At 40.2% G+C, this 13,330-nt stretch overlaps 1 protein-coding gene across 1 annotated transcript in view; it reads right to left on the reverse strand.

The window, feature by feature from the left end:
- The window catches only part of rxfp1 (relaxin family peptide receptor 1), a 114,474-nt gene that overhangs the window by 11,100 nt on the left and 90,044 nt on the right, over positions 1–13,330 (reverse strand). Inside the window, exons 6-14 of the mRNA XM_029770754.1 lie at positions 9,918–9,989; positions 9,488–9,559; positions 9,208–9,279; positions 8,744–8,812; positions 8,584–8,655; positions 8,262–8,333; positions 6,818–6,889; positions 6,562–6,633; positions 2,462–2,533 (exon numbers count right to left, since the gene is read on the reverse strand). Coding sequence (XP_029626614.1) covers positions 2,462–2,533; positions 6,562–6,633; positions 6,818–6,889; positions 8,262–8,333; positions 8,584–8,655; positions 8,744–8,812; positions 9,208–9,279; positions 9,488–9,559; positions 9,918–9,989 — 645 coding nt within the window. The remainder of the gene's footprint in view (positions 1–2,461; positions 2,534–6,561; positions 6,634–6,817; positions 6,890–8,261; positions 8,334–8,583; positions 8,656–8,743; positions 8,813–9,207; positions 9,280–9,487; positions 9,560–9,917; positions 9,990–13,330) is intronic.

The raw sequence follows: 13,330 nt of genomic DNA on the forward strand, positions 1-13,330 counted from the left end.
ACACGTCTGTTCACCCACGACTGCGTGGCCAAACAACTCCAACATCATTAAGTTTGCTGACGACACAACAGTGGTAGGCCTGATCACCGACAATGATGAGACAGCCTATAGGGAGGAGGTCAGAGACCTGGCAGTGTGGTGCCAGGACAACAACCTCTCCCTCAATGTGAGCAAGACAAAGGAGCTGATCGTGGACAACAGGAAAAGGTGGGCCGAACATGCCCCCATTAACATCGACAGGGCTGTAGTAGAGCAGGTCGAGGGTTTTTCAAGTTCCTTGGTGTCGTGAAGCGGGCACGATAACACATTTTTCCCCCCAGGAGACTGAAAAGGTTTCGCATGGGTCCCCAGATCCTCAAAAAGTTCTTCAGCTGGTACACTCGGTACCAGTTCCCCCTGTATATAGCCTCGTTATTGTTATTTTATTGTGTTACTTTTTTATTATTTTTTACTTTAGTAAATATTTTCTTAACTCTTCTTGAACTGCACTGTTGGTTAAGGGCTTGTAAGAAAGCATTTCACGGCCTCCCTGGTGGCGCAGTGGTCTAAGGCACTGCATCGCAGTGCTAGCTGTGCCACCAGAGATTCTGCGTTCAAGTCTAGGCTCTGTCGCAGCCGGCCGCAACCGGGAGGCCCATGGGGCGGTGCACAATTGGCCCAGCATTGTCCGGGTTAGGGAGGGTTTGGCCGGCAGGGATATCCTTGTCTCATCGGGCACTAGCGACTCTGTGGCGGGCCGGGCGCAGTGCACGCTGTCCAGGTCGCCAGGTGTACGATGTTTCCTCCGACACATTGGTGCGGCTGGCTTCGGGTTGGATGGGCATTGTGTCAAGAAGCAGGGCGGCTTGGTTGGGTTGTGTTTCGGAGGACGCATGGCTCTCGACCTTCGCCTCTCCCGAGGCTGTATGGGAGTTGCAGCGATGAGACAAGACTGTAACTACTACCATTTGGATAACACAAAATTGGGGGTAAAAAAAAGGGGTAAAAAAATATATATATATATGCTTTTTCTACACTTGATTTATTCGGTGCATGTGATGTTTGATTTGTGTTTGATTTGATTGTTTGATTTGATTTGAAATGTTGCCTACACGTTTTGTGCTCTTCTAGGAAGCATTGACTCCCCATTTCCTGACCTATACTTATATAACTGTAACTAATAACTCGCTAACTAGCAATGAATATCAACAAATGTGCACACGCTTGGCTCTGATCTAAACTGATCTGAAAAGCGCATTTACTTGCGGGGATTGAAAGCTTTGCTCGTGGGCTACCGCCTCCAATAGAATTCCGTCGCACTCTTGCTCTGCCTATAACAAAATCACAGACTCAATCTTGCAAAGTTAAATTTGTTTTGGTTTGTTGCATTGCAAAGGGCCTGATATAATGTTGATTCGCTCACAGAAAAAACGTTGATCTATATAGTGCAAACTAATGGGGAAAACCCATGGAATTTCAATCTCTTGCGTCTCTGCGCAGCATTGCGTTTATTCTCTGCAGCAGTCCTGGAGGAAGTTCCCACGTGCGCAGTTTAGAGGGAACATTGCCTATAGGTGCACTTGATTTGCTCTCTGGGCCTGCCAGGTAGGTAGAGTTCTATCTTCAGACACATGAAACCGATCAAAATCGGAAAACTTTTTGACTTCCGGCACTGGGGGCTGCTGAATTAAGTGCACCTACAGGCAACACTGCGAAACAAATAAAATAAATAGGAATGCAAGGCATTGGGTTTTTTAAAGAAATGTTTGGTGATTGAGGAGGAATGGCTTGGAGATCGACCTGTCGATCGGATTCGACCGGTTGGTGACCACTTCTCTAGACAGTTCATGATCTGAAGCAATATGTAAGTAAGCTCTACCTTGCGCTCTGATAGGCTAGGTGGTATTTCTGCCATATTGCTTACATCCATTATGTCCTTTCAGATCTACACAAGTCCCTAGCGTATAGGGGTAAGGAATTGTTTCAGGGCACTTATCTGGATAGGGTGCACATCCAAAGGTTGCATAGAAGCGAGATACAAAGTTGTGCAGCATATAGTGAGAGGAAAAGTATTTGGTTTTCAATTCATCTCATCATGGACCAACAGTGTTTTGGGATGACCTTACTCACAGTCATATCAATTATGTATTGCACAGCTAGTGATCACACAGTTGGGAGTGAACATCTTGAAGCTTCAGATAAGGACCTGGGGCCAGATTGACTAGGAATCTTTTACAATAGTGGTGGAAAAGTTTGCAACTGCAATGGTTTGAAAGATAAAAGGAAGAGAAAAAGTTAAAGTAAATATTGGGATGAGGGATAAGAACTAAGAGGTGTAAATGCTTTTTAAATAACTTACGAAATCATTAAACTCAAATCATTTTTGGGCCAGATTAAAATGTGCAAAGGATTTTGTTCAAAGTGTAATTTCGGGTTTGATCACCAAATTAATTTGATAAAACAAAATGAACAAACTACTCACATGTGGGTCAGTTGTTTGAGTGGTTCAAACATCCTTCGTTGTATGTTCCCAATCTCGATTCCCTCTATGCTCCTAAAAAACACAAACAAAAGTTGTTCCCCTTAGGAGCTCACATAGAAAAACAAACTAAACTAAATATTTGAATTTCAGAGACCCGCTTTGCCACACTCTTTCCCCCAAATTGTTGGTCTTTCACACCTTTCCTGGTATGTGTGAATTAGGGAATTCCTCATGTGTGGGCCAGTGAGTGCACTCTGTTCCAATAGGATAACACATAAAACACATTGCATGTTATGTAGCCACATAATTGTATTGTATGATAAAAGGGTGCACATTGGAAGGTCACGTGCCTTTTGGTCTGGGCATGATGCAAGCTATGATTATTTGTGAAATTGCATGGAATAGATCATGGGTTTCTCGTAAGTCTGAAAGGGCCACAGAAATGGATGTATAGAGAAGATGTACTAACTCTACACAACTTATATTGGGATGGAAACTCAAAATGTAACAATATTTCAACTCTCTATCTGACATGGTACAGGTGTCTTCTTTATTTAAGTCCATAACCATACTTTTTTTAAAAAGTAAATTTGTTTAAAACTACCAAGAAACTGTGTGACCCTGATTTAGCCCACTGCAGTAATAGTTAAGAAAATATATTGAGCATTTTATTCCAAAAACAGCCACACTGTTGTAATAGTATGATGTGTGACTATGCTGAGTGAAGTGCTAACATTAGTAGAATTGCATTTTTTAAGTTTGGCAATGCTAGTCCCTGTGTATTTTGATTTGTAGGTATCCAATGTTAGCTAACTAGCTAGCTGTGATAATGTTGCTATTGTTGTAGAAAACCCTTGTTGATACTAGCCAGACAAAGGAACAATTTAATTCACTCTTCATAATCCCATATAATTATATATTTTTGTATTATTTGCTAGCTTGCACAACATCTTTTCTCCTTTTTGTTGTGACTCCTGTCATCTCCCCCACTTGGAGGTTCATGCTCTCTGATTAGCTTTAATTATAGTTGTCGGCCACTGAGGAGCATTGCCATTTCATGGTTTAGAGCAGTCCATAGACTGCTTAAGAGGTAAGGGGAAAAAACACACTACATCACCAAAAGTATGTGGACACCTGCTCGTCAAACATCTCATTCCAAAATCATGGGCATTAATATGGAGTTGGTCCCCCTTTTGCTGCTATAACTGCCTCCACTCTTCTGGAAAGGCTTTCCACAAGATGTTGGAACATTGCTGCGGGGACTTGCTTCCATTTAGCCACGAGCATTAGTGAGGTAAGGCACGGATTTTGGGCGATTAGTTCTGGCTCGCAGTCAGCGTTCCAATTCATCCCAAAGGTGTTCGATGGGGTTGAGTTCAGGGTTCTGTGCAGGCCAGTCAAGTTCTTCCACACCGATCTCGACCAACCAATTCTGTATGGCCCTAGCTTTGTGCACGGGGGCCTTGTCATGCCTTCCCCAAACTGTTCCCACAAAGTTCCCTTCAATGGAACTAAGGGGCCTAGCCTGAATCATGAAAAACACCCCCAGACCATTGTTCCTCCTTCACTAAACTTTACAGTTAGCACTATGCTTTCGGTATGGTAGCATTCTCCTGGCATCCACCAAACCCAGATTTGTCCATCGGACTGCCAGATGGTGAAGTGTGATTCATCACTCCAGAGAACGCGTTTCCACTGCCCCAGAGTCCAATGGTGGTGAGCTTTACTCCACTCCAGTCGTCGCTTAGCATTGCGCATAGTGATCTTAGGCTTGTGTGCGGCTGCTCGGCCATAGAAACCCATTTCATGAAGCTCCCAACGAACAATTCTTGTGCTGACGTTGCTTCCAGATGCAGTTTGGAACTCTCGGTAGTGAGTGTTGCAACCGAGGACAGATGTTTTTTTATGAGCTACGAGCTTCAGCACTCTGTGGTCCCGTTCTGTGAGCTTGTGTTGCCTACCACTTCACGGCTAAGCCGATGTTGACCTAGACGTTTCCACTTCACAATAACAGCACTTACAGTTGATCGGGGCAGCTCTAGCAGGGCAGAAGTCTACATACTTTTGTATATACAGTTGAAGTTGGAAGTTTACAAACACCTTAGCCAAATACATTTAAACTCAGTTTTTCACAATTCCTGACATTTAATCCTCGTAAAAAATCCCTGTCTTAGGTCAGTTAGGATCACCACTTTATTTTAAGAATGTGAAATGTCAGAATAATAGTAGAGGGAATTATTTATTTCTGCTTTTATTTCTTTCATCACATTCCCAGTGGGTCAGAAGTTTACATACACTCAATTAGTATTTGGTAGCATTGCCTTTCAATTGTTTAACTTGGGTCAAATGTTTCGGGTATCCTTCCACAAGCTTTCCACAATAAGTTGGGAAAATAAATGTTGACCCAATCCTACTGACAGAGCTGGTGTAACTGAGCCAGGTTTATAGGCCTCCTTGCTCGCACATGCTTTTTCAGTTCTGCCCACAAATGTTCTATGGGATTGAGGTCAGGGCTTTGTGGCCACTCCAATACCTTGACTTTGTTGTCCTTAAGCCATTTTGTGACAACTTTGGAAGTATGCTTGGGGTCATTGTCCATTTGAAAGACCCATTTGCGACCAAGCTTTAACTTTCTGACTGATATCTTGAGAAGTTGCTTCAATATAACCACATAATTTATCTGCCTCATGATGCCATCTATTTTGTGAAGTGCACCAGTCCCTCCTGCAGCAAAGCACTCCCACAACATGATGCTGCCACCACCGTGCTTCACAGTTGGGATGGTGTTCTTTGGCTTGCAAGCCTCCCCCTTTTTCCTCCAAACATAACGATGGTCATTATGGCCAAACAGTTCTATTTTTGTTTTATCAGACAAGAGGACATTTCTCCAAAAAAGTATGATCTTTGTCCCCATGTGCAGTTGCAAACCGTAGTCTGGCTTTTTTTATGGCGCTTTTGGAGCAGTGGCTTCTTCCTTGCTGAGCGGCCTTTCAGGTTATATCGATATAGGACTCGTTTTACTGTGGATATAGATACTTTTGTATCTGTTTCCTCCAGCATCTTCACAAGGTCCTTTGCTGTTGTTCTGGAATTGATTTGCACTTTTCGCACCAAAGTACGTTCATCTCTAGGAGACAGAACGTGTCTCCTTCCTGAGCGGTATGAAAGCAGCGTGGTCCCATGGTGTTTATACTTGCGTACTATTGTTTGTACTGATGAACATGGTACCTTCAGGTGTTTGGAAATTGCTCCCAAGGATGAACCAGACTTGTGGAGGTCTACAATTTTTTTTCAGAGGCCTTGGCTGATTTCTTTTGATTTTCCCATGATGTCAAGCAAAGAGGCACTGAGTTTGAAGGTAGGCCTTGAAATACATCCACAGGTACACCTCCAATTGACTCAAATTATGTCAATTAGCCTATCAGAAGCTTCCAAGGCCATGACATAATTTTCAGGAATTTTCCAAGCTGTTTAAAGGCACAGTCGACTTAGTGTATGTAAACTTCTGACCCACTGGAATTGTGATACAGTGAATTACAAGTCAAATAATCTGTCTGTAAACAATTATTGGAAAAATTACTTGTGTCATGCACAAAGTAGATGTCCTAACCGACTTACCAAAACTATAGTTTGTTAACAAGAAATTTGTGGAGTGGTTGAAAAACGAGTTGTAATGACTCCAACCTAAGTGTATGTAAACTTCCAACTTCGACAGTATATTATGCAATGCGTGTTTATGGGCTAATAGCAGTAAGGCCAAATTCAATGTTTCATCAAATACATATTTTTGTATATATATATATTTTTAAATACCTACAGGGATCCTAAAATGAACAGTATGATCCTTGGTAAGAAAATCTTAAAACAATTTCATATGTTAGCTTAGTGAAAATCCAGTCCGGGCACTATGAATGATCTCTCAAATTATTATTACATACTTTAAAAGTGTTTTATAAATGTGTGAATAACTAGCTTACTAACATTAACACGTGGGAGTAATGATTCATAAATGATAAACAAACTACCCTAATGATGCTTTTCCCTTTCAAGTGTAACATGCATGCACAAAGTGAGCAGTAAAACAAACAATGGCTACTTACAATGATTTCAATTTATGCAAGTTATCAAAGTGGTCAACTTGGAGATCCACGATAGGGTTACACGAGATGTTCCTAAAAAACATGTAAAAGTATTGACCTCAGAGCTCCAGTAACAGCATCAATTATAAGACATAATATTCAACGATAACTATAGCACCATAGCTGTATAACTATGTCTTTCAACGTTAGAGCAACAAAAACATATAAAATATTCAAAGAATGTTTGTGCATAGATCCGAGTGTGGATCTAACTCACAGCTGTAGTAAATCTCCCAGATGAACAAAGAGATTGGGAGGGATTGCCACGAGTCTGTTGCTGGACAGATCTCTGTGGAGACAAAGCTATTTACTGGAAACAAACTACAAGAACCAATATACCACAGCATTGTTGAATACTCATTCATGACTGGCCAGAAAACATTCTAGAATGAGCATTAAAACCAGATAACGGGACAGTTGGAAAAGATATCGGACACCTTGCAATCATGACGCAATATAAGCCTACACACGCAGACCATACTTGCTACAAAGTTACAGAAAGCTGAACCAACAACTGCACAAACTAAAATTGGATACATTGTAAACGCAGGTCCAACGACAAACATAGCCAGCAAGACATGTTTTTTTGGAGCGTCTGATGACCTAACATGGTGAGTGATGAACATACATTTCTCCGTCCCCTGCTGTTTCAGTCATGATGAAGTAGCGCTACGCTGTCAAATCCTCCCGCGTTTCTAGTGGACCAGCTGTTTTCCACAACAGTTTTTTTTATTCAGTTGTCTTATTGGCAGCTAATAACAAACTATTTAGCTAGCTTCTAGCCTAGTGTTTGATATGCAATGCGATCTCCTCGTAATGAACAGTGTCGACGAGTGTCCTGACGAGAAGGCAAACTTTTCTAGCTATGCCAGGCAAAATTGGGCATCATCAGATCATTGTTATGGATGTTATGGGAAACAGCTTAAACAAACGCATATGCAGCCACTTTGCTGTTATTCTGGCTGCCGGGGTCGTGACTGTGTTAGAAATAGCTAGTTGGCTAGCTAGCAAGCAAGGAATAAGAACGTTGCCAGCGAGCATGGCAACAGAACATATAGAACGAACAACTTCGTCGCGTCCATAAATATAGAACTAATCGAACGAACGACTGGGTCCAGTCTCTAGCAACCAAAAGATGAGAAAGTATGAATTTGCTTCTAAATTTTTTATTTTTTTTTAAAAGTTATTTCTACCGGTAAATGTGTGCTTTAGTATTGTGTTCTTTGGCAACTGTTGTATAAGCAGGATGGACACCTCCATTCTGTACATTATCTTTGAAATAATGGAGTCCATTTTTCAAAGGTAATGTACAGAACGGAGGCATTTATCCATTACATGTACAGTGTATGGAACTTACACAAGGTTTACATGACCACCTGTTCTGCTATTCCAGAAACAAGTGTAAATGCATGTCAGAATAATTGTTTGGATTCACCAAAACTCATAAAATATAAATCATAATCAACATTTTGGCCTGGGAAGATGTTGTATGTTTATAGTGCAGTCTGTACTGATTTACATGGTATTATCTGAATTCTTTAAAAAGTCAGTGGAATAGGTGAAGATATCACTGTGTCTGGGACTCAAAATTAACTGTGTCTGGGTATGACAGGAAAATGTCATGCAATTTCATGTCTTGAGGCATACAAAACATAACTTACAATTCCCCAAGTTTCTTTAGAAATGAGAACGCTTGTTCATGTATGCGACTGATTCTGTTCTTCTGTAGGACACTGGAAAGAGTTAAGGAAAGACTGTCAAACAATAATTATAAAACAGACATACATTTTCTCACTTTATTATCTTCTCTGTTGGTTCTAAAAGCAATTAAACAAGATTGTTGTTTTGGGGTTCACTATTTAGAATCCCTTAGGGAAACAAATAGATGTTGATATTTGGAATTGTAATAGTTATAGCCTAGTGAGAAAGCCAAGGACGCAACAATAAAAATGAGGAAAACTAAACTAATTAAGTCACACTTACAGCACAGTCATCATGTTGCACGACCAGAATGTTACGTTTCCGACACTTTCAATTTGATTTCCCTCCATGTCCCTGGAGACACACAAGCGCACAAAAACATATTTAAAAATAATATCATGCTGATAACAAAGCTCTTTGATTTGTTGACTTCCAAACTTACAGCCAGTTTAGTCTTGGCATTTCCAGGCAGATGTCATCCAGGTTTGTCAGTGCGTTGTTCAACAAAACCCTGCGAACAAAAACAAAACAAGAGCGGTCTGATTTTTGTGCCATTCAAAGAAAACAACACTCACTGCCAAAATACTTTAGCATATCACATTGGCCCTTTAATAATACCGGGGCACTTCAATAAAGTTCATATGAAAGCATAGACATGGGAAGTAGTTTGGGGGTGGGGGTGCTGCAATACTACAGCAGTAGTAAAGGTCCAGTGCAATACTTTTGTGAATATTATTTTTCTTAAAAAGAAAAATACAAATAATATTATTTTTATTCTGATTTTTCAGTGGGTGCTGCAACACCCTCAGCACACCTACTTCCCACTGCTATGTATGAAGCAACTTATTCGATAGAAAAAGCAAAACAAGCCAAACTCAAGAAGGCAAAGGTAGAAATGAAACTCACAGGAGTACCAAGGAACGCAAGCCTGAAAAGGTCATGGGGGATATCTGATGGATACTGTTGTTTTCAAGGATCCTACAACCAAAGGGTAGAGTTTATTTTCAGCTCTCTTATTCAATTAAGTATTTGGTTGAACATTGGTTTAAAGGAAACTGCAGCGATACAAGCTTTGTGCGAGAGTTCTGAAGTTTGTCTAAAAATGTAGTCTTTGTACCCATTGTGTTAGCAGTATGTCTATATATGCAAACATGATATACAGAATGTGTCAGTAAGGATAACCTACAACCACTCCAGCTTGTGTAGATCTTGGAACACCCCGGGCATCAGGATGGATATCTTGTTATAGCTTAAATATCTGAAGCAGAAAATTCAGATTTTAAATATACACATTGAATTATTTACCATTTATTTCAAACATAAGCAACTTGATAAGGGAAACTTAGATCAACAACATTCAAGGTAAAAATCTGTCGTTCTGCCCCTGAGCAAGGCAGTTAACCCACTGTTCCCCGGGTGCCGAAGACGTGGATGTCGATTAAGGCAGCCCTCCTCACATCTCTGATTCAGAGGGGTTGGGTTAAATGCGAAAGACACATTTCAGTTGAAGGCATTCAGTTCTACAACTGACTTTTTATCCCCTTTTCCTTTTCATTATAAAGTCCAACACAACACTGTCAAGTGCACGCATCGATGTATGAATATTATGAACTTACAGTCTTGTTAGATTGTATAGTCCTCTGAATGCGTTAGGACTCACAGCTCGAATTCTGTTATGTTGTAGATATCTGAAAAGTAGTATGTTAGAAGTATGTTAAAAAAATATCTTGTTTAATTTAACATTTGCTGTGTCCAAAATATGTACTACTTACTAAAACTACACATTGTGTACTAATAGTACATTGTGTTCAAAATACTATTTTTAGTCTTACATTAATTTGTGTGTTCAGGAGAACAATTGCCACGATGACTAACAAGTGAAAATTAGTTACAAGTATAGAAGCCTCACGGGTCCCTGTAGGACAAAATAAAAATACCAATTGGTAGATACTTTTATAGTATGTGGTTTGGTAGTTTTTTAGAAGAAGAAAATTACCCAAACCATACTGCATAGCTGACTTTATTCGAAAGATAGTTCTTGCCAGTCAATGAGGCATGTTTTTAGTCTCCTCATCTTGCTACTACTTCCATGCTGCCAATATGTTTCAAGGCCAATGTGATCCAGACTACTGCATTTGGGTCCCCGGGGCACCTACCTCCAGAGCCCCCCCCCCCCCTTCCTTCCTGTGCTGTTTTATAGTTAACCTCGTGCTATTGTTCACATTTTGCCATGAGGATAAGAGTACATTTTGCAGTTAATTTCCTGCTATTCTACACATTTTGTACAAAATGCCCTGAAACCCAAGGCAAAAAATATATAATAAGACTATTGGAATTATCCCGTGTGAACAACTTAGTATCTCGTTCGAATGACTTAAGTCGTTCAAACAAGATACTAAGTCATTTCAATGACTCATTATCTTGGTTGAACAACTTAAATGTTATTTTGTCTAATTATGCCTCATTTTTTTTATGCAGCTTGTCAGACCATATAATGGTTGCTGCAGCCATTCATTCACTGATTCCATCCATTGATATGATTTTTCATTGTCAGTTCTTTGATAGCCTAACGCAGGGCTGTTTTTAGGGCCAGGACGATACCAGTATTGCCATCGTCCAGGTTTGGCCGGGTAGGCCGTCAGTGTAAATAAGAATTTGTTCTTAACTGACTTGCGTAGTTAAATAAATGTGAAGGACCTTGTGAAGATGCTGGAGTAAACAGGTACAAAAGTATCTATATCCACAGTAAAACGAGTCCTATATCGACATAACCTGAAAGGTCGCTCAGCAAGGAAGAAGCCACTGCTCCAAAACCAACATAAAAAATCCAGACTACGGTTTGCAACTGCACATGAGGACAAAGATTATACTTTTTGTAGAAATGTCCTCTGGTCTGATAAAACAAAAATAGAACTGTTTGGTCATAATAACCATCGTTATGTTTGGAGGAAAAAGGGGGAAGCTTGCAAGCCGAAGAACACCATCCCAACTATGAAGAACGGGGGTGGCAGCATCATGTTGTGGGGGTGCTTTGCTGCAGGAGGGATTGGTGCACTTCACAAAGTAGATGGCATCATGAGGGAGGAAAATGACGTGGATATATTGAAGCAACATCTCAAGACATCAGTTAGGAAGTTAAAGCTTGGTCGCAAATGGGTCTTCCAAAGGGACAATGACTCAAAGCATATTTCCAAAGTTGTGGCAAAATGGCTCAAGGAAAACAAAGTCAAGGTATTGGAGTGGCCATCACAAAGCTCTGACCTCAATCATATAGAAGATTTGTGGGCAGAACTTAAAAAGTGTGTGCGAGCAAGGAGGCCTACAAACCTGACTCCGTTACACCAGCTCTGTCAGGAGGAATGGGCCAAAATTCACCCAACTTATTGTGGGAAGCTTGTGGACGGCTACCTGAAACGTTTGACCCAAGTTAAACAATTTAAAGGCAATGCTACCAAATACTAATTGAGTGTATGTACATTTCTGACCCACTGGGAATGTGATGAAAGAAATGAAAGTAGAAATAAATCATTCTCTCTACTATTATTCAGACATTTCACATTCTTAAAATAAAGTGGTGTTCCTAACTGACCTAAGACAGGGATTTCTTGCTAGGATTAAATGTCAAGAATTGTGAAAAACTGAGTTTAAATGTATTTGGCTAAGGTGTATGTAAACTTCCGACTTCAACTGTACATGTAGGAATATTAGTGGGAATATAGCCATAATATAAACAAGAGAAAGGAGAATGGAATATATTTGAAAAGCCTAACATTTTAAAATACATTGAGATGAATGTATGCTATTTAAAAAATATATACACTACCGTTCAAAATTTGGGGTCACTTAGACATTTCCTTGTTTTTGAAAGAAAACCACCGTTTTTGTACTTTGAAATAACATCAAATTGATCATAAATACAGTGTTGACAATGTTAATGTTGTAAATGACTATTGTAGCTGGAAATGGCAGATTTTTTATGGAATATCTACATAGGCGTACAGAGGCCCATTATCAGCAACCATCACTCCTGTGTTCCAGTGGCACGCTGTGTTAGCTAATCTAAGTTTATAATTTTAAAAGGCTAATTGTTCATTAGAAAACACTTTTGCAATTATGTTGCACACCTGAAAACTGTTGTCCTGATTAAAGAAGCCATAAAACTGGCCTTCTTTAGAGTAGTTGAGTATTTGGAGCATCAGCATTTGTGGGTTCGATTACAGGCTCAAAATGGCCAGAATCAAATAACTTTCTTCTGAAACTCGTCAGTCTATTCTTGTTCTGAGAAATGAAGGCTATTCCATGCGAGATATTGCCAAGAAACGGAAGATCTCGTACAACGTTGTGTGCTACTCCCTTCACAGAACAGCACAAACGGCTCTAACCAGAATAGAAAGAGGAGTGGGAGGCCCCGGTGTACAACTGAGCAAGAAGACAAGTACATTAGAGTGTCTAGTTTGAGAAACAGACGCCTCACAAGTCCTCAACTGGCAGCTTCATTAAATAGTACCGGCAGAAGGCCAGCATCCCGGACTCGCCTCTTCACTGTTGACGTAGAGACTTGTGTTTTAGTCACCGAGGGCATCCGCAATGGTGATATCACCAAAAGAGGACAGCATATTGGTGTGTGAAATCAAATCCACGCTGGTAACCTTCAGCCCTTAAAATACTAATTAATTATCTAAATCCCCAAAGGGACAAATCGTATTTGTGATATCAGACCAGGTGTGGCAGAAGGCATGAAGATCACTGCTCGGCTTCAAATGCCCTTAATGATAAAAATGGCGCTAAGTATTGTGACAATTTTGTTTACCAAGAACACCCAATTAGGCATTAGTTAAACTTCTTCCTGTGAATAAAAACGACTTCCCACAACATTATTGTCCAAATAATCAGTGTACACTTCAGACATGTTTTGCCCAGTTGGTGGCTTTTGACTCCTGGTAGCTCGAAGTGTTTGAAATAGCTTAATCGGTCTGCGTCAGCCTGTGCAGAATAGTAAGGTTGTAATTGATTATCATTATTATTATTA

Source organism: Salmo trutta, chromosome 13 (genome assembly GCF_901001165.1).
Source record: "Salmo trutta chromosome 13, fSalTru1.1, whole genome shotgun sequence".
Taxonomy (NCBI): Eukaryota; Metazoa; Chordata; class Actinopteri; order Salmoniformes; family Salmonidae; genus Salmo; species Salmo trutta.